The sequence below is a fragment of the Branchiostoma floridae genome, chromosome 15 (genome assembly GCF_000003815.2).
Source record: "Branchiostoma floridae strain S238N-H82 chromosome 15, Bfl_VNyyK, whole genome shotgun sequence".
NCBI classification, from domain to species: domain Eukaryota; kingdom Metazoa; phylum Chordata; class Leptocardii; order Amphioxiformes; family Branchiostomatidae; genus Branchiostoma; species Branchiostoma floridae.
This window is the reverse complement of record NC_049993.1, coordinates 2370696-2398462: the sequence shown is the minus strand read 5'-3', so window position 1 is coordinate 2398462 and position 27767 is coordinate 2370696. Positions and strand designations below refer to the sequence as shown.

Here is a 27767-nt window from a genome sequence, read left to right as displayed (position 1 = left end):
ATGTTTTCTCTTTTGACAAATCACAAGCAACTACACCTGCAAGACTAGGACATGTTATTCATAATATTTGGCTTCTGTGTTTCTGTAGTGCAGTTTCCATATGTTCTGCACGAGGGCGCTGATGTATAATGCACATCTTTGATTCTTGATTTTTTCCCCTTACAATAGACGGATCAGGAACACCTATTCCTGCAAGGCGATGACAAGTTGTTTATTGTATACTATGTATGACTTGTTTCTGTATTTCTGCAGTGCAGTTTCCATATGTTCTGCAAGAGGTCGCCTGTGTATAGTGCACATCTTTTTATTGCCCTTTTTTTTCTCCTTTACTCTAGACGAATCATGAACACCTATTCCTGCAAGGGGAGGACAAGTTGTTCATTAACACGGGAGACCTGGTCATGAAACAACAGTGGAAGGACGCCAACATGAACCGACCGTTACGGGAGTCCATCACGAGATCCGGCGATTCATCCCCGCAGAAACCAGTGAGACAGAGTAACATACTGGTGGGAAACAAACAATGGCTGGTTGTACAGGTCAGTCACCTTTTGTTGTTATGTTTTGGAAGGTAAACGTCCTTTTTTTTCTTTCTTCTGTCACCGTTGTCGTTTACCTTCATCATTAAAGCTCATTGTAGCTGATGATGTTGAAAGCTAAAACAGTATATACCACCTTAGAAAATCACCAAGATGTAGTGAAGGTAAAAGTAGCTCAGTCTGCAGTACAACTGTCTATGACACTGGTGGTTCATTTCCCATCGTCAGATTATCCTTTTTTCCTCTTTAAACATTTACATTCAAGTTATAATATACAATGCTTTCATCTTGCGAACAGGGCATTACAAGTTTGACAATCAGCTTTTTTTATTTCTTTTCTGACACTTTCTTGTAATCCTTGTAAAACTAGGTCAACAAGTTTCCTTGCTGTTTCTGTAGCAGGGTATATTTTTACACGGAGGGGTTGCTAGCCCTTCAACTTTATTGTTCTTGACTTGAGGCACCTGCAGAAACACGGGACATCCTTTTTAGGTCCCTTCTAAACGACGGGTGAAACCCCAACCAAGATGCCCTTCCCCGGACTTGAATCGAAGTCTCCCCGAGTTGTCAACTCATGGAATTTCTGAGAGGTCAACTATGAGAGCTGCTTATAGTTAATTAGCAGCTCTTATGGACCTTCTGGGCTATGATGTATATTAATGTTTAAATTCTTGCAGGACTTAATTCAGGGGGGAAATATATATTCTAAGACTGTAAGTGTTATACTATAGCCTGAAACAATTTTTTTTTTCAATTGTATTTGAAGAATTTGAAACCAGGATTTTAAGAAATTTTAAGCAATGGTACTTGATATACCCTGATGATATTAAATGTTACAACTTCTTAAAAATATCTCAGTTTGTTAATTGTATTAATGCATAGTTCATTTTTTTTCTTCTTTTATTTCAGATCCCCATTACATATTTAGGAAGCAATTGGCCCATAAGGGTAAGTGTTTCATTGAATTCTTGCTGTGTTGCCAGTACATTGTATAAAATTATTTGTCTACTATATGACAGAGCTTTATGAGGGCGATCAGCACTTTCACTTTCCCCGGGCAGTTGGACCAATCAGGGTTGGACAAGTTTTCTAAAATTCACTTGTCCTATCGGGCAAACACATAAAGAATTTACTTGCCTGAATCAATTTTTCACTTGCTAAAAGTGCAAATGTCACTTTTATATGCATTTTCACTTCCAGCAATGGAATTCTTGTTGTTGCCTCTATATTTCTATGTAGACCATTGCTTGATGTCTTGACTGTAAAAAGTAAAAAGTATATCAACATCTCCCTCGATGGAAAAATCTTAATTACCTGACCAGACAAGTAGAGTAGGACATGCACTTGCCCAATCTGCACCTTCACTTGCCCTGGACAATTGGGCTAGTGGACTTGTCCAACCCTGTCAGTAGACTTGTCTAACCCTGTATACATTATGTTTCTTCCAGTACGCAGCCATAGACAGGACCGGGTTCTGTATAGCGGTGGCTGGGAGGTGTGGCCTGGCGCACTACGCCATGTTCACTCGCAAGTGGAAACTCTTCGGAAATGAAACACAGGTAGGGACTATAGGAAACTTAATCTTGTGTTTATACCTATCAGACCCTAGGAGAAACCTGCCAACCCTAGCCTGCTCGCAAGGGACGTAGATTCTTAAATTTGACATCTAGGTAAAGAAAACGTTGTAGATTCATCTTCAACATAGTCTTCCTATTTCTTCAAATGGAAAAATTTACTTATAGTAATCTACCAGAGCTAACCAGAAGTACTAGTGTATACGTTGTCATAAGGCATGGTATTTAGTTCCTATATATAAGCAAGTTGGTTGAGCAACCAAATCCGTAAAGCTATAAGAAAGTGGGGCCCCAATGCTCAGTTATTTTCCCCCCTATATATTACGAACATATTGTGATGTTAACTGGCATTTACAGTAAAGGAAAAATAGGTTATTTGAAGTTGATGTCTTTCACAAAAGTTTAAAGTAAGTTTTTATTTATAAGCTTCTTGAGATTGTGCTTACTTCACAAACAAGGGTCCGACGATTTATTGGTTATTACACATGACTTGCACATTAGTCAAGTTCCTGTTTTAATGGTGCTGCAGTTTTTTCGAGGGTTGCTAGGTGGCACTGTTGCGCTGATGACATGTTTTGTGTTCAGGAGAAGGACATGGTGGTGACGGGCGGCCTGACCTGGTGGAGAGACTTCATCATCTGTGCCTGCTACAATCTCAACGAGAACAGGGACGAGGTTAGATACTCTTGCTAGTCTTGAAATGTTTGGAGTTGTTAGGACGGGACATTAAGCCATACTCTACTGTTCATTGTACTTGTTGAAAAGAGCAAGGGGAATTTCCTAAGTACAAAGAAAAATGTGAATATGGTAGCGTCTGTCTTCTCTGCCACGACTAGTGGATGAATAGTTCTTTAGTGACCTTAACTGGGTCCAGAATATAGACAGCTGTGTAATACTGCTTTTATCATCTAATTGTTTGTCCTTATGGGCCTTGGTGCCTGACAATAAGCTATTGAGTATTATCACATACAGTTCACTAAGTCTTATTATGCTGGTAAGGAAAGATATATATTATATTTTCTGTAAAGAAATTCCCTGATTTGCATCATTTGTATAACCTAATATAATGTAAAAAAAACCTCCATAAATCTGTAAATTCGTGTTTATTGTACATTGTCCATTTACCAATGCTAGCCCTTTACAATAGCATTTGGTTAGTTGGGCCTCCTGTTTTTTGTTTTTTTTCATACAGCTCAATAAATCAAATCAAATATCTCTCACCCCCCACCCACAGTTGAGGATGTACCCAAGAGCGAGCAACCTTGACAACGCCTTTGCGTACAGCTGTAAGGTCCCGTCTCAGATCCTCCTACTGAACTTGTTCCGAGACATGCTGGTGGTGTTCTGTGCCGACTGCCATATCGCTCTCTACTCAATCGAACGCAGAGACGCCAATCCAAGTAAGGATGTCTTTACTAGTCATTACTCCTTCTACAAGAATGCTGTGTTTTGATATTATGAAGTCTTGCATACAATGTCTTATACTTTTACTTTGCTTTCCAGATTTTTTTCAGGGTATTTTCTCAAGAAACTTTTCCCAGTTTAAGTCAATCAGAATTGAACATTTATTTCAGGCTTTATCTCCCAGAATTCCTCTGTGTAAGTAAAAAGTGGGTACAAGGTTATTGTGTAGGTTTAGTGTAGTGCATACTATAACTATTTGACAACGCGTATCTTTTAAAACATTCATTAATTTTTTTCTTCAGATCCTTACAGTTTTAAAGAACTAGCTCAGTCTGTAATACTATACCGGCTTTTCATTGATGCATGTTGACATGTTTGACAGCTGATGTGTTCTGTTCTCCAACATACTCAGAAAAGGTGTCTCATGAAAAACCTGTACATGTATTATGTTAGACTTTAAAGACTAAATACTGTATTCCCTAACATGTAGCCCCCACTTGTGGCGGCCCCAGTGTGGTGGAGAGCAGCGGTAGGTCCCAGCGTTCCAGTCTGTCTGGTAATACTACACTAATACTGGCTTGCAAAGCCTCTAGGTGACTGCTTTTAACAGGGCAAAGGTTAGAGGTGAAAGTGGGAAGGTCAAAGGTGTAGTAGAAGCTCAGGAGGTAGTGGTAGTAGTTTTGCATGTCTTGAATCCTCAAAGTTTGGTTTAAGGACAACGGTGACTGCAAAAAGGAGCAAATGCATGTTAAAGATCATAGGTTAAAGGTGAAAGGGAGTTCAAAGGTCAACAAGTTCCAAGTAGATGTAATGGGCATGTGTCAGAAGTTCTTGTCTAAGAGGAGACCAAAATATCAGTTGCATGTGAAAGGTTAAAGTTCAGGTGGAGGCCAAATTTGAATTAGAACTAGAGGCTCTCATGCTAATGGTGATAGATAGCACTAGGTCAAAGGTTCATAGGTGAAAGGTGAAGATACTTGTAGACTTGATTGTATATCTATGGCCTAGATGTTATTGTCAGCAGGATTGAATTTGAGTAGCATTGGCTGTCCACAGCATTTAGTAGTTCCTGATATCTTGTATGAATAAAGATGTATACTATTAGAAAGGTACAGCTGGTAGTTGTAAGATAAACAAAATACCTGTGTTTTTGTTTGCAAGTCTGTTATAAAAACGGAGGTAAAAAAAAGCTGGGACTTCATAAGATTCTGCTGAAGGAATAGCTAAATAAGTCATACGTAGAAATGTTTTCCAAAGTTCAAGCTAAATCGATAAACTGTCAGGAATAGGATTTTGTTCTTATAACTTTAGAAGGTACCACTTTGCATGAGGGGTGTTCAGCTTAGACTACTTTATAGCTCTTCTGTGCCTGCAATGACTGTCCACTGGTGACATCACACAATCACATGACGTCACATGACCTTTCACACTCCTTTCTTTCAGGCCTTAGCATTGGGTTCGGTGTCATGGGTAAGAGGTGTTCACATATTTGCACCTGAACTCATTTACATGACTGTGCTGATTTGAGGCGATGGTATCATTTGAGTTGTCCTGGGTATGCAAATTTTGAAATTTTGGTCCAATTATTCAAATTTATTTTATTTACAACTCTAATGGTACCATACCCATGCGAGATCTAGTTATAATTGCATTTCTCTCTACCGTAGGCTTGGTTAGTGGATTGAATGTGATATATTGATATTTGCATGTATTTTCTGTGAAACATCGCACAGGGTGACTGCATGTCAACAACCCTTTTCTCCACTTTCAGCATGGCAGACATTCCTCCTCCCTTCTCAAGTCTGTCTGTCTGTGTGTGTGTTTTTATTTCAGGCAGGATACTGTAAATGAATTTAAGTTTTCGGAGATTTAATGTCATGGTAGCCAGTAAAAGGACTTTTTACAGTGGTTTAAGTTTGCTGTAACACCATGCACAGTAGTCTCTTACTGCCATGGAAAAAATTTCGCTGTGGTTTTAAGTTTTTGCGGTGAAGTGGTCACTGCGAAAACTGCGAACGTCAAAACACCATAAGAGCTTCTGCATTTTTAGTAAATAAATTCAGCAGATGAGTCAATTACCTTCTGTTACTTGAGTACAGGAGCAAGAAAAATATTGTCTTTATCTCCTTAATTCATAGTCTAAGGAAATAGAACCTGCTCTCCAACAAGATATCCTTAGTGTCACTCATGAAATGCAGTGTATGCTATCTGCAGCATTTCCAAAATCATGTTTCCTTGAGTAAGTGCTATTCTGCGTACGTTATTACCTGGACCATCCTTCCGAAGAAGACGTAATATCCTGCAATAGATTGCAGAGAGTCCTGCGAAAGATTACACAATGTCCTGTGAAAAGATAATGGGCAGTTTTCCCAAATTTGATGCATATTCCATGACCTGTACTGTATCTTTCTGTTACCTAAGGATACAATAATTTGAGACTAAACTTATTAGTATTTTGTAACATATTTGAATTAAACCAAATGTCAAAACTCTAGAACCCAGCTGTACCTTGAAGGAATCTGACCAATCAGACGACATCTTACAGAGACTGTAAAATCTGCTGTGGTTGTGTTTCAGATCCGAGTGCCAGCCTCACATTGCTACAGGAGATCTCATTGGCCAGCTACATCCCCCATGCTGTGACCGTCATCTCAGTCACCCTGACTTCTCTCCGGACTGAAACAGGTCAGAGGTCAATTTGATCACTCATATGCAAATGAAGGTGAGGGATTTGTTTAGAAAAGGTTTCATTTGGGAACCAAGGGAGTGGAGCATGGGATGGTAAGGAGTTTTGGGATCTTTAAGTTAAAGTGGAGGGATCTTAAGACTTCTGGAGGTTGGTAGTTACTGTCAGAGAGGTCAAAGTTGACGACCAGACATATGTGACATAGTAGCATCCCTGGTCAATCTGAATTTTACTATTTATAGAATTTGCACTGAGAATTGTGTATGTCAAGTCATTTCCTCGGAGTTCGTGTGATTTGTTTCACAGAAGACTAATAATTTTTTCAAAGCATCTTTTTTGGGATTGGCAACAGGAAAACTTAATAATTTTTTTTTTAAAGTCCAACAGTTCATTTTGATTTACAGTGCTAAACCTTATCAATGCAGAAAGAATAATATTATCTGTTTCAAATTTAGGAATTTGGAAGTTTGGAATTTTATGGAAAGAACTGTTTAACCTATAGATTTTATAATCATCATACAATATTTCATCTTCATACAATAGCATGGAGAAAGTCAGAGAAATCTGAATTGCAAGATGTCAACTTATGTTTGTGCTAATGTTAACATTCTTGTTTGTTTCAGCATCCTCTAAACAAACATCGTCCAGACGGGAGGCGGAAAGCCTGATCGTGAACGTGGCGGGGCGACTGCTGATGCTACAGAGGGACAGGTCGATGACCTCGGGAAAGGAAAACGGAGACGTCAGGAAAAAAGAGAAAATAGTGAGTCAATTTGTGATGTTGTTGGACAACCCTATCCTTGGTGCAAAGCACCATCTTAGCACTAACAACCCTGTCCTTGGTGCTGAACACTATCTAAGCACTAACAACCCTGTCCTTGGTGCTGATCACCATCTAAGCACTAACAAACCTGTCCTTTGTGCTGATCACCATCTAAGCACTAACAACCCTGTCCTTGGTGCTGAAAACCATCTAAGCACTAACAACCCTGTCCTTGGTGCTGAACACCGTCTAAGCACTAACAACCCTGTCCTTGGTGCTGAACACCATCTAGGCACTAACAACCCTGTCCTTGGTGCTGAACACCATGTAGGCGCTAACAACCCTGTTCTTGGTGCTGAACACCATCTAAGCACTAACAACCTTGTCCTTGGTGCTGAACACCATCTAGGCACTAACAACCCTGTCCTTGGTGCTGAACACCGTCTAAGCACTAACAACCCTGTCACTGGTGCTGAACACCATCTTAGCACTAACAAACCTGTTCTTGGTGCTGAACACCATCTTAGCACTAACAACCCTGTTCTTGGTGCTGAACACCATCTTAGCACTAACAATCCTGTCCTTGGTGCTGAACACCATCTTAGCACTAACAACCCTGTTCTTGGTGCTGAACACCATCTTAGCACTAACAATCCTGTTCTTGGTGCTGAACACCATCTTAGCACTAACAATCCTGTCCTTGGTGCTGAACACCATCTTAGCACTAACAACCCTGTCCTTGGTGCTGAACACCATCTTAGCACTAACAAACCTGTCCTTGGTGCTGAACACCGTCTAAGCACTAACAACCCTGTCACTGGTGCTGAACACCATCTTAGCACTAACAAACCTGTCCTTGGTGCTGAACACCATCTAGGCACTAACAACCCTGTCCTTGGTGCTGAACACAATCTATGCACTAACAACTCTGTCCTTGTTGCTGAACACCATCTAAGCACTAACAACCCTGTCCTTGGTGCTGAACACCATCTAAGCACTAACAACCCTGTCCTTGGTGCTGAACACCATCTTAGCACTAACAACCCTGTCCTTGGTGCTGAACACCATCTAGGCACTAACAACTCTGTCCTTGTTGCTGAACACCATCTTAGCACTAACAGCCCTGTCCTTAGTGCTGAACACCATCTAAGCACTAACAACCCTGTCCTTGGTGCTGAACACCATCTAAGCACTAACAACCCTGTCACTGGTGCTTATATTGTTGTTCACATGAATATTCCAGTGTTGTTAGATACTCCCCCAAACAGAATCCTATGTAGAAAAATGGACCATTGTTTTGAGTATTGCCATTCCACGTTTTCACAAACAATCAAGTCTGTATCTGCACCTGGACCTGATCCTCTAGACCTGGACTGTATACCCGTACCTAAATTCCCTGTACCAGTACCCACCCCAACTGTGTTGTATTCTATACTAAAATATTCCAATCTTCCCCACCTGTCTACAGCTGCCATTCTGTGCACCTGTTGTGCTGGCATCATGTGTAGAGAACATGTGGTCGTCCAGCCGCTCCAGCCCGGACAAGGTGCACCTGAGTGAAGCGCTGTGGCTGGGCTGTGGAGCGTCTGGCATGAAGGTACGGATTTCACACCATTTATTTTATCACTCAGCCTGCAACTGCCGCTACAATTATAAGAACCTTATATCTGTACTCAAAATAAAGTGCTTACCAACAAGTTTTCGATCAGTCCTCTGATCCCTCTCAAGTTGAAATGACCCAGAGCCTATCAGCAAGGGGTCAAATGTGCTTGGCAGTCGGTATCGGCCCCCGCCTCGATTGAGGGAAGGTTGGTGGGCTCTGATGTAAATGGCCACTACCCTGAGAAAATAATCCTGTAGGCTTTGGGTCATTTCAACTTGAGAAGGATCAGAGGACTGATCAAAAGCTTGTTGGTAAGCTCTTTATTTTATGTATGGATTTATGGTTCTTAGAATTGTAACATAATGATGAACTTACATTCTAATTTTTTTATTATTTCTAAAAGGAATGATACATGTTTTTATGATAATCAGTCGACATACATTGTGTTGTCGGGTTTGATATATATGATATTGTACAGCCCTCTTCTGTTATTGAACATACATGTTGCATCAAAATGTCATTCTTTTAACTTAAGTATCTGAAGTAATGTTTTGTGGATGATACAACTACCACTTGCATACAGTATAGTGCTTAGTATATCAAAACTCTGGTTCTGGTCCACTCAGGTTCAGGTCTTGACTTATATGTCCAGTCTGTATCCCATGATATTTCAATACCATAAATACATGTAAGTTGCATATGCATGTAGATTATGTTAGCATGATTTTTATGTGCAATTTGAAAAAATATACACATGCAAAATTATATACAGTTAACACAAAAGCTCAATTATGAACAAAAAAACAGCAATGTTTTCATCTTTTTCCAGCATAAATGTCACAATCTATTGAAAGCTTTTGATGGTTTACGACAAGAAAATGAGAGTCATTTTTTTAAAGCCATGTTCACTGTAAAATTGCCTATGCCTAACTCCCAACCATGTCTGGAGGGGTTTAGAGGCCATAGCTGGCTGTGACAGGGGTTTAATGCATTTTTTTGTTGTTGCTAGGTGTGGCTGCCGCTGTTTCCAAGGAATGATGAGAAGAGACACAGTTTCCTGTCCAAGAGAATCATGCTGCCGTTCCAGCTCAGCATATACCCACTAGGTAAGTTAGGAGTCAGTTCATGTTGGTTTGACGGTTGGGGTGTGTGACCCAGAACCATGATGTCCCTGGTTCGAATACCCTAAAAAGCCACCAGTGTTGTGCCCTTAGGAAAGGCATGTTAGACAACTTTTCTCACTCCACCTACTTGAGAAAAGGGTACCAACGCAATCCACTGCACCCACTAAATATAAAAGGCATAATTGAAATTTTAAAAAATACCTGGAAATCAAAGACCAAAAGCTACCTTGAATTCAATTTTTTCTACTATCTTAAAATTACTATTGATAGATAAGTATAATGGTTGCTGTGCAGGTAAAGTTCCCATTTATGCAAATGAGTTTATTCAAATGAGATTGGTGGAATGAAGACACATCTGATTGACATATGAATGTTTGGCCCATTCCTTAGCGGTACTGTTCGAGGATGCCGTGGTACTGGGTGCGGCCAACGACACCATGAAGTACGATTTCCAGGACTGCGCGTCTCCGAGTGTCTCCGACTCCACACCTACAAGGCTGTTCCCTTTCAATGTCGTGGACAGAACAGTGAGTAGTGACTTTTTAACCAATACTGTTCCACAGTTGTAACTCTCCTCAGTCTATGTTGTGTTGGTTTTGTCCCCTGTCATGCTGTTGTGGTACTGCAGTTTCATTACCTATGTTATAAATTATGATATAGCCACACATGAAGACATGCTGGTATCTTTTAAACTTTATGTACAGCAAAATGATTGTCTTCAACAACAAACTTTAGGGAAACTCGACAATTTTTTTCTTTGCTGAAAGAAAACTTCAACAGTACATTCAAATATTTGTCATGTCTGCTTAGTTGCTAGAAAATAAATATGTCTTGAAGTTGAAGAATTTCTAATGTACAATACCAATTGTGTGATTCTCTTGTTCCAGACTCAAGTTTACCTGCATCATATTGTCAGAGAGCTGTTAAGAAGAAAGTAAGCAATCTAAAACCTATTAATAGTAATGTAAAAAAATTTCTCCCTGTGGTCTTCTATATTTAGATACATCATAGGCAATACGTTGTGACAAATCATAGAAAGAATATAAAATAGGAGAAAATTGTTAAAATAGAGGCAAACAGTTTTTTCAACAACCATATCATGGATGTTCTTCTGGAAAACGAATTCTGAACATGTAGTACATACAAGTACATGTAGCTTAGAGTTGCTGCTCCCTACCATGCTAAGCCAAATTGTGTTGAAGTTGTATTTAATGTCGTGTTGTATCTATTCCAGCCTGGGCTTCCTACCATGATTAAGCCAATTTGTGTTGGAGTTTTTTTTTAACATTTGTGTTGTATCTATTCCAGCCTGGGTTCCCACGCACTACAGATAGCGAAGAGTTGTCGCTCCCTGCCGTACTTCAGTCATGTGTTGGAGTTGTTTATAACGTTTGTGTTGTATCTATTCCAGCCTGGGTTCTCACGCGCTACAGATAGCGAAGAGTTGTCGCTCCCTGCCATACTTCAGCCACGTGTTGGAGCTGATTGTAACACTGTGTTGTAGCTATTCCAGCCTGGGTTCCCACGTACTACAGATAGGGAAGAGTTGTCGCTCCCTGCCATACTTCAGCCATGTGTTGGAGCTGATTGTGACGTTTGTGTTGTATCTATTCCAGCCTGGGTTCTCACGCGCTACAGATAGCGAAGAGTTGTCGCTCCCTGCCATACTTCAGCCATGTGTTGGAGCTGATTGTAACACTGTGTTGTATCTATTCCAGCCTGGGTTCCCACGCACTACAGATAGCGAAGAGTTGTCGCTCCCTGCCATACTTCAGTCATGTGCTGGAGCTGTTTGTAACGTTTGTGTTGTATCTATTCCAGCCTGGGTTCTCACGCACTACAGATAGCGAAGAGTTGTCGCTCCCTGCCGTACTTTAGCCACGTGTTGGAGTTGTTGTTGCACCAGGTTCTAGAAGAAGAGGCTACAGCTCATGAACCTATCCCAGGTACAGGCAAACGATTGTGTTAATGTCGAAGAAGGTTAGATATACAGGTACAGTAGAAGCCAGTTAATTGCACAACGGATAAATGCCCAAATCACAAACTGATGTGGTCTTCACATTATTGCACCAGCTAGATAATTGCACGAAATTCACGGGCGAATAAGCGGCTTCTACTGTACTAACTTAACTGAAAGATACACCAAGCCTATGCCAAATGATGCAATATTGTTTGTGGATGGGGGTTGGGAAAATGGAGGTCCATCAATGAAGTTAGGCATCCAGGTAGTAAGATGCACCAGAAATAACTTGATATGACTTTGAAAATGTTCAGATGCTTCAGAGAACATAAGATTTTATTTAGTGTCCAGGGCTCGAAATACACTTTTCAGTCAACTTGCACCTGTGGAAGTTAAGCCAAAGGTAACTTGCACCAAAAGAAACTTACTTGCACAACCCAAAATAGTGAACTGTTAACCCTTTATTCTTCTTCTGAAAATTTGCAAATGTACGTGAGTAAATGGGGATACATACCGGTAAAGACCACATGTTTGGATATTTGTTTTTCCGTAGCGTATCTTATTTTTGGTTTGAAATTGTACAAACTGTTTCATAAAAACTGTGAATTTAGCCTCAATTAAAGACAATTCAATGTCTACAACTCGATAAGATCCATAGATTTCTTCTGGACTCTTCGAGTGACATCCATCACAGTAACTAGTCTTAAGCGTCTCCAGAATGAAGTGGTAGAACAACTCAATACAATACATATAACTGGAAAAACCAGCTGAACATATTAAAGTCACTAATTAGTATGCAAATGTAACTCATATGCAAATCAAGGTAAGACAGCACCATAGGAATCATTAGCATTGTAGAGATGGATTTGTTTAAAAAAATAGTTTACCTGGATGTCAGACCAAATTTAGAAATAACAAATTTAGACTTTTTTCATTCAGTGTTATTTTCGTTTACCTTTCAATGACAGACAATATTCTCGGTGTGTGTAAGCTTTTTCTAATGTCAGGTATTAGAGGACAAAAGTAACTTGCACTGGTGCAAGTTTGGTCTAAACTTACTTGCACCACACCAATTTTACTTGCACAAACTTGCATATGCATGTGGTATTTCGAGCCCTGGTGTCACTGACGAAAGCTAGCAGATGTTATCTGAAAAGTCTGACCCTTTTCAAAGTCATATCTAGTAGCTTGTCGAGTAATTTCTCTTTGGCAAAGATGAAGGCCATAGTGGATTTTGGGCCCTCTGGTGTGTGACCTTTGTACATGCAGTAGCAGAACTTCTGGTTGTTGTATCTTTTGTTGTGGATGTGCTGTGGTCATGATTCTTTGGTTGCAGATAGCTTTCAACGTAAGCAAAAAGTGTTGTAGGTTGAAGTTCATCTGTGTTGGTAGAAGTCATTCTTCCAAGAAAAGCTGAACTGCAATTTTCAAGGTGAACAATGAACTGGACTTACAGTACCTCACCTCACCTCACCTCACCGGTCCCATAGCCTCGACGGCCGTAGGGGCAACAATGCCATGTACCCAAATTTCCGACCGATCGACTCCAGTCTTTGTCGAGAAATGGGCAATCCACTGCTTTAATGAAGCAAAATTTAAGTAAGTCAAATTTGTCGTATTGGAAATTGCAGTTTAACTTTTCTAAGAAAAATTGTTGTAGACTTCAGCCCCCTACCAGCTTGCTTTGGTACTGCAGGGGAATTTTTGTCAATATTTTTGTAACTGTGTCCCCTCCCACAGACCCCCTGCTACCCAGAATAGTGGACTTCATCCGAGAGTTCCCAGAGTTCCTGCAGACCATCGTCCACTGCGCCAGGAAAACGGAGATCGCTCTCTGGTCATACCTGTTTGCCTCGGCGGGAAGCCCCAAAGACTTGTTTGAGGTAAAGACGTTTGCATAATTTATGTAAATCAAATGTATCCAATGGTAAGTTATTGTTACACTGATGAAGGTTACTAGTAGACATCCAGGTAATGTTATAAGGTATGCTAAAGAAGCAGTTACTAAATAAAGCAACTGGATATGATTTTGGAAACGGTCAGATGTTTCAGATACACTGTACATGTGTTTTGTCAGTGACACTTCCAAAGTTGTCTTCAGATTGACTTTGTCTACCTTGTTTCCTATATATTGGACATCCAAAATTGTCTTCAGCTCTTTTGTATTTCAAAGTTACATGTAGGGTATAAAAAAACAGTTTCTTACAAATCTCTTCTCTGTGACTGATGAACGATAGTGGATATAATTTAAAATGTCAAACCGTTTCTGATCATATCCTAACCTGCTTGTCGAATGAGTAACTGCTTTTTTGGCAAAACTTATAATTGTTATTATCTGGTTTTTATTTCACAAATAACATAGCTCAAAAATGTTGTTTTTAGGTAAAAGAAATTTTAAAGCTGTCATGTTCAAATTTTTTATGTGTCCCTGCAGCAATGTCTGCAGTCAGGTTCCCTGGAGACTGCATCATCCTACCTCATTATCCTGCAGAACCTGGAGCCTGCAGCTGTCAGTAGACAGGTACACCCCCGCTGCACAGTGGTACCACCCACTGGGCCTATCTTTCTCATTGTAAAGTCAGCCAGATCCACTGAGATTAGGGGATGCTTCTCAGAAACCAGGGCTGTCCTCATGACTTGTCACTCTGTCCTGGGACAGAAATTTTCTTGTTGGCATGGAACAATGAATTTTAACCTGTCCTTCCCAAAATTAAATTTGAACTTCGTGAGATGAAAATATATAGATATTTTCGAAAGCTTAACATGATATATTCAACAACAATAGTTAAAAACATGGGTTCCAAAAAATTGTTTAAAACAGACTATTTAAAACTGTGCAATTCCATTGTCATTTTTGAGAGCTGTTTGTAGATTTTGAAATGACTGATTTTTTTGGTTGTGAGGTGGTGAATGTAAACTTTCCAATTGGTCTTTTTTTACAGACAAGAATCAAAGCATGCTTTCAGAACCCCTTTAGAATAGATTGTTGTGCCTATGGTGCTTGACATGATTTTCTGTGAAACATAATTCAAAGGAAGGAAAAAAAAATTGTTTGGCTAGAACACTGGGTAACTGTGTTGCACACTTGGTTCTTTTGAAAGCACTGCTATGCATCTTATTATGTCTTTCAATCCACCACCCAGCATGCAACGCTGCTGTTGGATGCTTCGCTAGACAAAGGCAAATGGGAGGTATGTCTTTTTATTATATGTATACATATAGTAATGGCCTAGTTTGTTGATAAAAGATAACTTTATTGAATTTTCATATATAGCCATGTGTCATTCATTTGAGTCTAAACATGTCATGAAATGCATTTTAAAGTTGTACTTCAAGGATGTGTGATACCTTTTTAGTGGTCAAAACTGACACAAAGAATTAGCTCTGCAATGAAAGTCAAATTTTCATTAGTCCCATTTTCTATTGTTACCGAATAAACCACGCATCCTTGAGAGTTGAAGGACAAATTAAAAATGCATTTCATTTATTTGAAAAAATATCTGAAAATACATACTACCGGTATAGGCCTGGAATATGTAAAAAGAATATTTGATTGAAATCTTCAAAGTTAGAAAAAACTTACTTTTAGTTTCCTTTATTGTTCTATTGATGTTATATCGTCTTTCATTTCCTAATCAGCTTGCCAAAGACCTTGTGCGATTTCTACGTGCCATCGGAAATGAGGACCCAGAATCACCTCCCCGCACGCCCGTAAACCCCATCAATGCCCCCATCTACCCCCTGCCACCCCCGCCACAAGATGGTCCCTTCCCCGGCTTCGCGTTCGGCTCGCAGGCGCGCCCGGTCCGCAGCTACAGCATGGGGGAGAACCTGGCGGGAGTGAGAGAACGAGGGAGCGCGAAGGAGAGAGATAGGGAACGGCACCACTCCGTTCAAGCAACCAGTACAACCAACAAAAAAGCAACGTAAGTACAGCACAATTTGCACCTAAATGTTACTTAACACAGGCCCTGTGATGTAAACGATGTACCAGGGTTGTAGCCAGCCAGAAATCATTTTCCGTTCCCTCGATTTTGAATAGCTTTGGTGCAGTGTTCTTAGGGGGGTCCAGGGCATGCTCCTAATGAAAATTTTGAAATCTAGACCCTCTGCAATGCTTTTTCCTGCATTTTGAGGGGGGTTGAATTTTGCTCACAGAGGACGGAATGGGGAAAATTTGTTTCCGGCCCCAGCTGCAAAATTCAGTCAAAGGACGGAAGGATGGATGCTGGCTACAACCCTGCGATGGACCAATCCCGTAGTCCCATCCGTCAAAATGTTGACACTGAGTAGAAACATAAAACATGTAAATTTCACATCCATTCTCTCAGTTCTCGACCCCCTAATTGCCATACTGTCATTGGTTGAACTTCTAATTATGGTGGACAGTTGGGATGATCCGTCTATGAAGGTGGACTCTCACTTTACTTGGGGCACTGGCGTGGCATTGTGGGATTCCTAGATGACTCAACGAATTTCAGAGATAAAGAACAGTTTTGTGTATTTTGTTGTCTTGTAAGTCATACTTTTACGTATTACGCAATATTTAGATTATAAAAAAAAAAAAAACAGTGCCACAGTGAACTAACCCTGCAGTGCCACACCGGTGCCCCACGTGCAGTGAGAGTCCACCTTTAGGTAGACTAGGGACCATGGGATAATAGTCTGGTGTCCTATTTTACCTCTGGTTAACTCCCAACCACAAGATGCTTCTTAACAGAATAGTTTGGCACTTGTTTATACTAAATTATAGACATTTAAAGAATGGCATTTGGAGTCAGACATTAGCTGAAATATAGGCTGGACTTCTGATTGGTGTTAAGTCACATGATCGTCTTAATGGTAACCTGCTTTAGAGAATTAGAAGTATTTGGAAATTCAGAACCCTGTTATACTGCTTCTAAGAAATACATTGTAATGTTTATACCCGAAATAATGCAAGATGTAAAGAACTCTTTTAACTAAAGAATTTTTTTCTATTCTGAAAGCAATTATGCGAGCCAGAGCTTGAATAGGACGGATACCACTTGCCATAATTGGGGATGCAAACTAGAGAAAAGATTTTTCTAAATCTCTACACAAATGAAAAAGACTAACTTAGTTGAAGCATACAAATTCTATCATTATATAATGATAATAGTTTCTTAACAGTCTAATTGTACAATGATTTTTAATCTGTACACATTCAAATGCACATTCAAACAATTTGAAACATACTTATAATTCGTGCGTAGTTGTACAAGGATGTACAGACAAATTCATACTAATGGGTTAAGAGACAAGGCTGGGTCACATTCATAGAAAGAACGTCTATAGATGCTATTAAACAATTGATATGGTTGATTAAATGTAATTTCAGGAATTTTTTAGATGTCAAGTAATTTTATTGGTTTCTTAAGCTACCGGTAGTAATTATGCCACATTAGTAGGGTACTATGCATATGAGGTTGTATTAGTATCTTTAGTAGGTAAAAGTTTATTTTTCTAATCTTTATAGCAACAGAAGAAATGCCCTGTATCTCCTATTTTTCTGTGTTTTTGCTTCTCATCAAAGATTTTGCTATTACTTTGGTGTAGGGCCTGTATCTATGGGTGGCTCTCTTTGTTTTCCAATCCTGTTTTTTAGAAATATAAGCCTTAAAGGCTGTTTGAAAGGATTTATCACTAAAATAATGGACAAATTGCAGTAGAAATCCTCATTTTGACCAATAAGAAAATTCCAAAATGTGTTGGCATTATGTAGCCTTGAATCCATCCACCTTATTCTACTTCTTTTATTTTTTCCATGCAGTGCAGTTTGGCACTATTTAAGTGGAAATCTGTAATCCAAATTTTGAATATTTTGAAAATTTTCATTGAATCATAGAGCTCTGATTGGCTAGTAAGCTGATAATTATAAAGTTTGAACAGCCATGTATTTTGGACGTTTGATCCTCCTTTGCCAGGGTGCCATCCCCCATAGACTGATGGCTCACTCTTTTCTGTTAGACTTAGCAAAAAGATCGAGCTGGCGGTTTCTACGGGAGATGGCACCCTTGCTAGATACTTCCTGTACTGCTGTCCCAAAGTAATACAAAAGTGCCAACCTTTTCTGCGCGGTTAAACAATAAAAGGAGTGGATGGGAGCAAGAATAGAATGAATTCCACTCAATCACATATTTGAAACAATGTAAGTTCATCTGTGACGGTAGACAACATTATGTTACAATTTTAAGACTGTATATCCGTACACAAAATAGAGCACTTACCAACAAGCTTTCGATCAGTCCTCTGATCCTTATCAAGTTGAAATGACCCAAAGACTAAGTCACACATCTGGAACGGCAGTGTGATGTCAGCAAAGGGTCAAAGGTGCTTGGCCGATACCGACTGCCAAGTACCTTTGAACCTTTGCTGATGTCACACTTCAGTTCCGGGTTAACTGTGTGACGTAGGTCACTTGATAAGGATCAGAGGACTAATTGAAAGCTTGTTTTATTAGCGCTTTATTTTGTGTACGGATATAAAGTCTAAAATTGTAAAATAACACTATATTATTTTTTCTTCTTGTTCCAAAAAGTTGTTCAGAACATGGTATGTTGGGCCTCTTGCTTGCTGATCTGTTGTCTACTCTGGGCTGCTTGTGTTGCCTTTTTTCCTTACCTCCATCTTTTATTTTGCGGCAGAGCGGCGCCAAAGGACATTCCTCCACGGGTACGGGCAGATTGCGGGGTATTTACGGGGTGAGGCAGACCACGACAAATACTAGAGCGTAGCCCTTTAACGAGAGAATTATTATAATAATTGTTCTAAATATTAAACTACACATGGTTTGTGGTTTCAAGTGCACATGTACACATAGAATGCAACACAGCGTTTTCCGTATCACCCGAGGTACCAGCCCGATTGCGGGTCGGATTGCCAGAAGGCCGGAGTTTGATCCGACCCACGGGAGGGCTGGGACCGAGGGTAATGCGGAATACACCGTGTTGTATTTCATTTATCTCATACCTACCTGAGAAAACACATGGTGTGAACTGCGCCTGCCCAGAAGTTCTGAAAATTTGGTGCCCCCAAACAAACATTGTTACAACAGCATTGTTCCAACGTCTGGAGCAGGTATTCGAGTTTTCGACCATGTGGCACTCGGCGACTGCACAGAGTATGTTCAAACTATTCGATAAAAGCCTGACGTAGGATAAAAATCAAAGCTTGTGTGATACGGCTTGTTATCACCCAGTCTGGAACACCTGTATTGAACGTTATTGCGGCCCAGGTATGACATAAAGTGTGATACATTGTTGGTATATGTTTCAGTCGAACTTGTAATGTATTGCTTGTAACATTGCTAATTTCAACTTTGACATATTACCCACAATTCACCATGTTCCACCTGTGCACTTGAAACTGTGAACTTGCCTATTGGGCATATAGCATAGAGGTCCAAACTTCAGTCTATAACTTAGAGCAGTGTCAGTTTGAAAATCTAATCTTCAATCTTTGACAACAAATCAACAAAAATATTACCTGCTGTTTGAAGTGATTTTTGCAATGCCCCTGGGGTGGAGCCTTTAAAATTTTTCCACTTCTTGTTGAGTCTGAAATAAAACTTTTCCTTTCTCTCCCACATCATTAAAAAAGCCTTCTTCTATCTGTTGGATGTGATGTCATTGACTAACTAACATCTGTGCTGCGTACCTGTATGCCAAATTGGAACGGGACTTAAAAATTTAGAATGATGAGGTTGTCCCCAAAAAGACCCTATAAAAGACCAAAAATGTGTACTGAACTTGCAAAAAATAATCTCTCTCTCACATACTCCATTTTGTTTGAATCGTTTTTATGCCATGATGCATGTATGAAAAAAAAAGAAATCTAAGTAGTCAGGAAGGTTCAACAAAATCACTAAACACGGGGAGTATGGTATTCCGAACAATTACATTTTTCAGTTTTGCTCTTCTACATCTTCTTCTTTGACTTTGGAACTGACTTTGGCATTATCCTTTTTTTAAATATTTGTTGGCAAATAAATATTTGATCATTTTGCAGCTGCTTTGTATGATGTACATTATGGTCAAAAACTTTTTTGTTGGAAACGGATGAAAACTGAGATACTTAATATGATCAAATCAACATGGCCTTATCGAAAGTCCATATGGATTTTAAATATTAACTAATGTTTCCTACAGGACACTGAAACACCTGGAAGATACCGCGGAACACTTCTTCATTGACGTGATTCTACAGCGACACGCTCGAAAGTTGCTTGGCGCCGGTCGACTCCGAGAACTAGGTTCCTTCGCGGCTCATCTAAACTTTGAGCTGATTGGTTGGCTACAGAAGGAGAGGTAGGCAACATTTGGTTGAATATGGAAATTGCAACTTAAAAGCAACAGGAAAAAAATCCATTGCTACATCCGCAACTGTATCGTACATTATGTACATGTACATACATGTAGGACTGCTTAGGACTCCTAAATGTAGTACGACATATTTTTAGGTTTAGCTTCAGGTACAGGCACAGAAGTTAGGTACACAGATATATAGAGGTTTTGAAACAGGTACAAAAGATATACATCTAACTGCAGGTACCTGATTTAGAGTGTTTGTACAGAGATTAAGATACACATAGTATTACAGAGATTTGTTAGCCAGCTACATATAATAAGTGCTGTAAGGTGCAAATATATGGCCTCAGGTTTATATACAGGTATAGGATACAGGTACAAAGGTTTTAGGTACAATGATTTAGATACATTTTATGCATTTACATAGTATTACACAGAGGTTTAGAATTTTGTTGGTACATTTGTTTAAAAGTACCTCATACAGCTTTGGTGCAAGTACAGAGGTGCAGAATGGTGCAGAATGGTTTCTCAGACATCCATTTTACACAACACTTGAATATGGTATAATTATACATAATTACAGGTCCAGAGCAGCCAGAGTGGATGACTTTGTAACATCACTACACACACTTCACAGGGACTTCCAGTGGCCAATGCCAGGTACTAAAATACAACTTTATTTTTCTTTCTCTTGTTACCTCCATTGTTTTTGTTCTAGTTTCCTGTGGTGCTCTGTTCCTTTTAAAAAATGGCAGCCATAGACTATAAAACTACTCATTTTTCTCTACAGTCACTATGTTGCTTTGAAAACCAGAAGATAAAAATGTTTTAATCTTCCTAGAAAAGATTCTGGGGTGGTGTGGGGTAACTGCAGGATGTTTGTTCAAGAACACCGGATGTCAATGGTTTGAACCCTGTCATGATACAGATCTTGTACCTTTCAAATGACTCTATTCACTCCACCCAGGTGTAAAAATGGGTACCTCATTTCTGTCAAAAATAAATTAGGCTCTGGGGTACGTTTAGGATATCCTGTTTCCCATTCGTGTTGACGAAAAAGAAAGAAGAAGAAAAGCTTGAAAATGGACTTCTCCAGATACGATTGTATATTTAAGCCTTTTTAGGTCATGTCCGATAAGGGTTGTAGCCAGCCTGAATTTCCGTCCCCTTGATTTTGAAATCTATCGACCGTCCACGGCGCAATGTTCTGGGGACAAGCTCCCCCGAAAAATGTTGAAATCCAGACCCTCTGAAATGCTATTTCCTGCATTTTGAGGTGTAAATTTTGCTGGTAGACTATGCATCTGTTTGGGTGAAAAATTACACAAGTGAGACCGTTTTTTATGTCTTGACATACGGATTTTTGTCCGTCACAGACGACGGAATGGGCAAATTTTTTATGTCGCCAGCTACACAATTCCATCAAAGGACGGAAGGACAGGTGCTGGCTGCAACACTGTGTCCGACCCATTTTCACCTTCCATGGCTGCCATTTTTACACTTCTCATTTAGCTTGTTCTCCACCATACCCTAATGCTACATTTCACTATCATGGTTTATCTTCACATTTGGTGCTCCTCTCTTTTCTAGTGATTGCGTTGTCTCAGGTGATATCCAGGTCTAATAGCGGTGAGTCTTTGGGCCCTTTTCTCCTCTTTTTACGCCTAGGCCTTGTTGATGGGATGATACAGATGACATCCATGTGTGCAGGAATTTTATCACACCCACTCACTCTCCGGTTTAACGTCTGTTGTATATCTTTTTCAGATATACACGTACTGTAAATTGTACAAAGCAATTTCAAAATGAGCAAATATTTCCTGTAAATTGCGGCAAACAAAATACTTCGAAGAATTTTGAAAATTAATTCCAAAAGTCAAAGAAGAAGTCATGTGCTTAGATACCGGTAAGTAACAAGAACCAAAATGAAAAATCTTAGACTATCATGTATTCTGTATAAATGTACCATATTCTGTGCGTTTGTTCAATCTTTCTGGTCACTTAGATTTTGTAATAAACTTAAGGGACTGATGGTCGCATCAGTTTGGGATGTCATCTATATCGAATCAACAATGGCCCCACATGCACTACTCTAAACTGCTCTACTCTGCTAGTTGTATTATACTTATCGGGAAGGACCTAGTTACATTTGTTTTATAATGAATTGTATCAAGAAGTACAGATGTATGATGGCAAACTGAGTACATTTTGTCAACACAAAATTCAGAAGCCTAAGTTACTGAAAAGACATACATTCTGAAAGAACAGTTTGTAAAGCCATGTTTAAAATGTTGAACTATAATTTTCAAATCAAATGCCTTAACTTACTAATATTGATGACTTTTATTGCCCTTTCCTCTGTACTTTTTTTGTACATGTTTTTGATTGTCTTGATGATTGTGCAATCAATAAATTATGCTCTGAAAGAAGATTTTATTTTCCTGTAATCTAACATACAGCCATAATAAAATCTGTCCTTTCTTTCTTTCTGTGAAAAAGCTTCTTGTTTTAGTAAGAATTTGTTCTTCGATAATAGGGTCAAAGATTGGCTCAGTGGGAGAAAGATCCAGATCGTCTTCCTACGATGCCTTGGAAATTGGAATGAATGGAATGACGCTAAACGATATCAGCGAGGGACCGAACCGGCTCCGACCGAATGGGATGTATGCGAGCCCGTCCCTCCGGTCGTCCATGGATCTGCTGTGTGACGAACTACGACAGGAAGCGATGGACTCCAGACAGTTCAACTCTAATCAGAAAGGTACATGAGTGTGAGTGTGTGTGTGTGTGTGATACGTTTAAACTATTATCAACCTGTAAATTGTGAAATGTTTGCAGTTGTTTTATTTTTGCAGTAATGTGTTTACCTTAAAATGTAAAGGTGAGTAGCAGGGCTTTTTTCTGCTTTTTTAACATTGAAAATTACCTGCACCACTCAGAAGTTAGGAAGCATGGATCATACTTAAATCCGTTCAGGAACCATTACTAGTTTTCCTTTTATACTTAAATAGGTGGTAACAGTCAATGCAGCTAATAACAATCTACATACACCTACATCATAGGACATTTATGTATAAAACCCAGCACATGGACCTGTGCAGGTTAGATGCAGCATGTTTATGTTTCTGGATATTTGTCAGAAGACAAAGAAGACTTCAAAACTTTACTAATAATTTCCAGGGGAAAAATGCAGTTAGAACGTGTGTGTGTGTGTGTGTGTGCTAGAATTAAGCCTGGCTTAAACATGACATTGCTTGTTTCCAAAAGAGTGGACTTTATTGGACTTATGGTTGGAAATTTCTCTTACAGGAGACAATGGCAGCACAGCAGCTACTGAAACATCGGAGATGTCGGCGTCTATCGTGGCTGATGATTCAGAGCTGACTCTAGATGACAGTATGTGGAACTTGGCCAATCTGGATGAGCTGGAGGCCCTGTCCCAGGAGCTGGCCTGCAGGGGGCCTCCTCACTGTGAAACACAACTGAGGTAAGCAGTTATCTGTCAATCATTTTTAAATGTACCTAGAGGCCCTGTCCCAGGAGCTGGCCTGCAGGGGGCCTCCTCACTGTGAAAGTCACAACTGAGTTAGGCAGTTATCTGTCAATCATTTTCAAACTGTAGCTAGAGGCCCTGTCCCAGGAGCTGGCCTGCAGGGGGCCTCCTCACTGTGAAACACAGCTGAGGTAGGCAGTTATCTGTCAATCATTTTCAAATGTAGCTAGAGGCCCTGTCCCAGGAGCTGGCCTGCAGGGGGCCTCCTCACTGTGAAACACAGCTGAGGTAGGTAGTTATCTGTCAATCATTTTCAAATGTAGCAAGAGGCCCTGTCCCAGGAGCTGGCATGCAGGGGGCCTCCTCACTGTGAAACAGTTAACTGTCAATCATTATTTGAACATAGATACCTGCTGCATGTGATGATGGAGGCAGGGTATCTGGAGTTGGCAGTTAACTGTCAATCATTATTTGAATGTAGATACCTGCTGCATGTGATGATGGAGGCAGGGTATCTGGAGTTGGCAGTTAACTGTCAATCATTATTTGAACGTAGATACCTGCTGCATGTGATGATGGAGGCAGGGTGTCTGGAGTGTGATGACAGTTAACTGTCAATCATTATTTGAATGTAGATACCTGCTGCATGTGATGATGGAGGCGGGGTGTCTGGAGTGAACAGTTAACTGTCAATCATTATTTGAATGTAGATACCTGCTGCATGTGATGATGAAGGCGGGGTGTCTGGAGTGAACAGTTAACTGTCAATCATTATTTGAATGTAGATACCTGCTGCATGTGATGATGGAGGCGGGGTGTCTGGAGTGGACAGTTAACTGTCAATCATTATTTGAATGTAGATACCTGCTGCATGTGATGATGGAGGCAGGGTGTCTGGAGTGTGATGACAGTTAACTGTCAATCATTATTTGAATGTAGATACCTGCTGCATGTGATGATGGAGGCAGGGTGTCTGGAGTAGACAGTTAACTGTCAATCATTATTTGAACATAGATACCTGCTGCATGTGATGATGGAGGCAGGGTGTCTGGAGTAGACAGTTAACTGTCAATCATTATTTGAACGTAGATACCTGCTGCATGTGATGATGGAGGCGGGGTGTCTGGAGTGGGCCATGTTGATCTCCCTGGTGTTGAGGGACTCCATGGGCGTGACACGGGTCGTCAACACCGCCAGCCTGACGGACATGCCCATTGACGTGGTGGGGAGGATGAGGGAGGGACTGTCGTATCTGGAACTCTGGGCAGACACCGAGTGGTAAGACAGTGTGTTTACTAGCCCATAAGTTATGACTCCTGTATTACTGGTACTGTATTTTCTCTATAAAAGAGATATCCATACTGAATTAAGGTATGCATTCCCTTTTGGGGAGAAGTAGAGGACATATCTGTTATGCTGAAATATAAGATACAAATCTCAAATAAAGTGACACCTTTTCTTCACCAACGTTGAAACATTTGAAGTGGATATCAAATTTACATATAGTGTTTTTCACCTTCAAGCAGGGTTGTAGCCAGCCTTTGACGGAATTCTGCAGCTTGGGACGGGAAAAAATTTTGCCCAATCCATCGTCTGTGATGGACAAAAATCAATATGTGAAGATAATAGTAGAACTGTCTCTCTTGTGTAATTTTTCACCAAAACAGATGCCATTAATCAACTTAGTCTACCAGCAAAATTTACACCTTAAAATGCAGGAAATATAGCATTTCAGAGGGTCTAGATTTTATAATTTCCCGGGGGAAGTTTTAAGAGTGTCGCACCTTGGGCACTCGATAGGATTCAAAATCGAGGCTACGGAAAATGATTTAGGCTAGCTACAAACCTCCCTTTAATTCCAGGATTAATAAAATGTCCTCATTGTTGTCTCCCCAGCCCTGGATACAAACCGTTTCTCTTGGTCATCCGTGGTCAGGCCGAGGTCCTAACAGGCATCGTGGACATTCAGGGGTCACCTCAGGTCACCCCCATCCCCACCCCCGAGTCATCGCTCACCTCTGCAGACTTTCACGCGCTCGGTTTCCACGGCAACACCAGCGACACGGAAAATCCCGAGAACGAGGAAAAGCAATCTGTTGTTGAGACGGAACTACCACAGGACAGCGGTCAGTGTGCGTTGTCATGACAACAAAGAGCCTCCTCCGGGGAACCATGACGTTTCTTGTGAGGATTTAATTGTCTTACAGCAGCCGAGAACATCTTGAACGTGGTTCGAAACCCAGTGAAACTGATGGGATGTGAATGAGGGATTCAAGTAACAACTTCAGTGGCCACGGGTACAAATGGCCGAGTGTTGATACGATTGTGATTCATGGACACGTACTCTCCGACACGAGGCTATTGGCACATGCCGGGGATAACTGTACTCAACGATAGGCTGCTCGACTTACGAACAATTTCAGATACAAGTGTGAGCTTTAGATACAGAGAGGACCTAATAGTATATACTACATACTGAAGAGGCTTGCCATTACCTTTTTAACATGATGTCTCTGCGCTGTCTTGACTTCTGTTGTATCACAAATGTGAGAAATGTTAAAAACCTCTTATTAAGTCATAAAATGTCTTTTTTTTTCTGTCCTAAGTATGTTCATACAATTTTTCCTGTCACCAAATGATATTGGGGCTTAAAACACAGGATGCCTAGTGTTTTGCAGTAGATGGTAAACAGTGGACTGTATTTATTCTGTTTAGACAAATGTTTCTTAATTCACAGTTGTTGTTGTTTTTTCACCAGGACCTAACTGCAAGACAAAATATCTCATTGAACATTTTTTTCTTCACACCATTGTTTGCTTCTTTCTAAAACTATGATAGTTTTGGACACTGAACATCCATGAATCTTGTCACATATACTTGTACCCTTTATTCTTACTATGTATTTGATATACTGTTTTAATGATGCATAAATTATGCACTGTGCTTTGTCTTCTAATGTATGTCACTTTTTAATAGCCACCATACAATATTACCACAGTGCAATACTATAAGACATAGTATAATGACTGCCAGTTAAAATCTCCCCTTATTTTTCGGTTTAAGTTTCTCCAAGGAGGTTGGTTTCTCTCTTATTCACAACAGTACTGTTATGGCAAATGTAATTTCTATAAGCTATACAAATTCTTAATAGCAGCAATGGAGTCATGATGTTTGAGTTATTGAAACTGACTGTTTCAGATTTTGTGTAACGTAGTATTTCCCGCAAGAATCACAAAGTTGTGATGTATTTTCACATAACTATCTGCTTGTGCTTGGCAGCTTGCTCAATTGTACTGAAATGTTACCTTAGGGGTAAACACACATGTTATATATGTGTGTTCAATGTTTGTGGAAACGTAAAAAAAGGGCAAATAAGACAGAAAGGAAGAAATCTGTCCTTTCTGCATTTTAGCACTCTGTCATCGTCTGTGTATCAAAAGTAAGGACCGTATCCATTCTGTGTTTCAATGCCAATCAGCCAATCAGATTGGCCATCAGCTTAAACTAATCAAATTTACCAGCCAATCACGTTGTCTCTTGATTGTAAGCAACAACATGATTGGCTGACAGCAAGATTAAGGGAAACCCTTTAATGCAGCCAATAGGAGTGATTGGAGGCCAATACATCAGGGTGGTTGCCTGAGATACACATTCATTGGACCTGACATCAGTAAGAGAACTTGGTTAAGTGGTAACTTTAATATGTACAGCATTACCGTTGAAACAGCCATATTTGTAAGGCCATAATTTGCCCTGTATGTTAAATGATAGTTTCTAGTGATCTCGAACAAAATGCAAGTAGCGTGTCCAGGTTTTTCCACGTCTATTTTTATACAGTAACTGCTTGTATGTAAGCAAAGCTGACAGACTTAGTGTATTATAGAAATGAGCCCAGGTATGGAAATACGCCAACGTACTCTTGCTCTGTCTAGTGATATTAGGAAAATGAATAGTCACAAATATGTAAATGACTTACTGTACAATTCGTTAAAAACAGCCAAGCTTTAACATGTTGTCAAGGCGTGGCCAATTGTATTTTTTTCTTGTAGATAAGAAAATGATAATGTATTTTAATGAATGTAAACAAAAGAACTATTTTATCAACTACTCATAACCTGCAATAATAATGATTATAATAACTTGCTTGTCTATCAAACTGTACAATCTTAAAAGACAGGGTTCTGCATTCGAAGCTATTGTATAAGTTATACAACTGTTAGTATATCTAGATAGGAAAAAGAGATCCATTCCAAATTAAAGTAGTTAATATGTATTGCCACAAAATAAATGTAAC

The 27767-nt window shown here is 39.8% G+C and overlaps 1 protein-coding gene across 1 annotated transcript in view; it reads left to right on the top strand.

The window, feature by feature from the left end:
- The window catches only part of LOC118432160 (guanine nucleotide exchange factor subunit RIC1-like), a 42941-nt gene extending 16832 nt beyond the window's left edge, over positions 1 to 26109 (top strand). Inside the window, exons 12-36 of the mRNA XM_035843690.1 lie at positions 336 to 539; positions 1449 to 1487; positions 1988 to 2098; positions 2699 to 2788; positions 3348 to 3513; positions 6095 to 6202; positions 6827 to 6966; positions 8435 to 8563; positions 9579 to 9675; positions 10084 to 10220; positions 10581 to 10627; positions 11515 to 11639; positions 13394 to 13536; positions 14088 to 14174; positions 14797 to 14844; positions 15293 to 15579; positions 18319 to 18375; positions 19822 to 19980; positions 20564 to 20640; positions 21571 to 21609; positions 22517 to 22741; positions 23290 to 23467; positions 23880 to 24059; positions 24563 to 24751; positions 25370 to 26109. Coding sequence (XP_035699583.1) covers positions 336 to 539; positions 1449 to 1487; positions 1988 to 2098; positions 2699 to 2788; positions 3348 to 3513; positions 6095 to 6202; positions 6827 to 6966; positions 8435 to 8563; positions 9579 to 9675; positions 10084 to 10220; positions 10581 to 10627; positions 11515 to 11639; positions 13394 to 13536; positions 14088 to 14174; positions 14797 to 14844; positions 15293 to 15579; positions 18319 to 18375; positions 19822 to 19980; positions 20564 to 20640; positions 21571 to 21609; positions 22517 to 22741; positions 23290 to 23467; positions 23880 to 24059; positions 24563 to 24751; positions 25370 to 25619 — 3312 coding nt within the window. The 3' untranslated portion in view covers positions 25620 to 26109. The remainder of the gene's footprint in view (positions 1 to 335; positions 540 to 1448; positions 1488 to 1987; positions 2099 to 2698; positions 2789 to 3347; positions 3514 to 6094; positions 6203 to 6826; positions 6967 to 8434; positions 8564 to 9578; positions 9676 to 10083; positions 10221 to 10580; positions 10628 to 11514; positions 11640 to 13393; positions 13537 to 14087; positions 14175 to 14796; positions 14845 to 15292; positions 15580 to 18318; positions 18376 to 19821; positions 19981 to 20563; positions 20641 to 21570; positions 21610 to 22516; positions 22742 to 23289; positions 23468 to 23879; positions 24060 to 24562; positions 24752 to 25369) is intronic.
- Positions 26110 to 27767: the final 1658 nt, after the last annotated feature.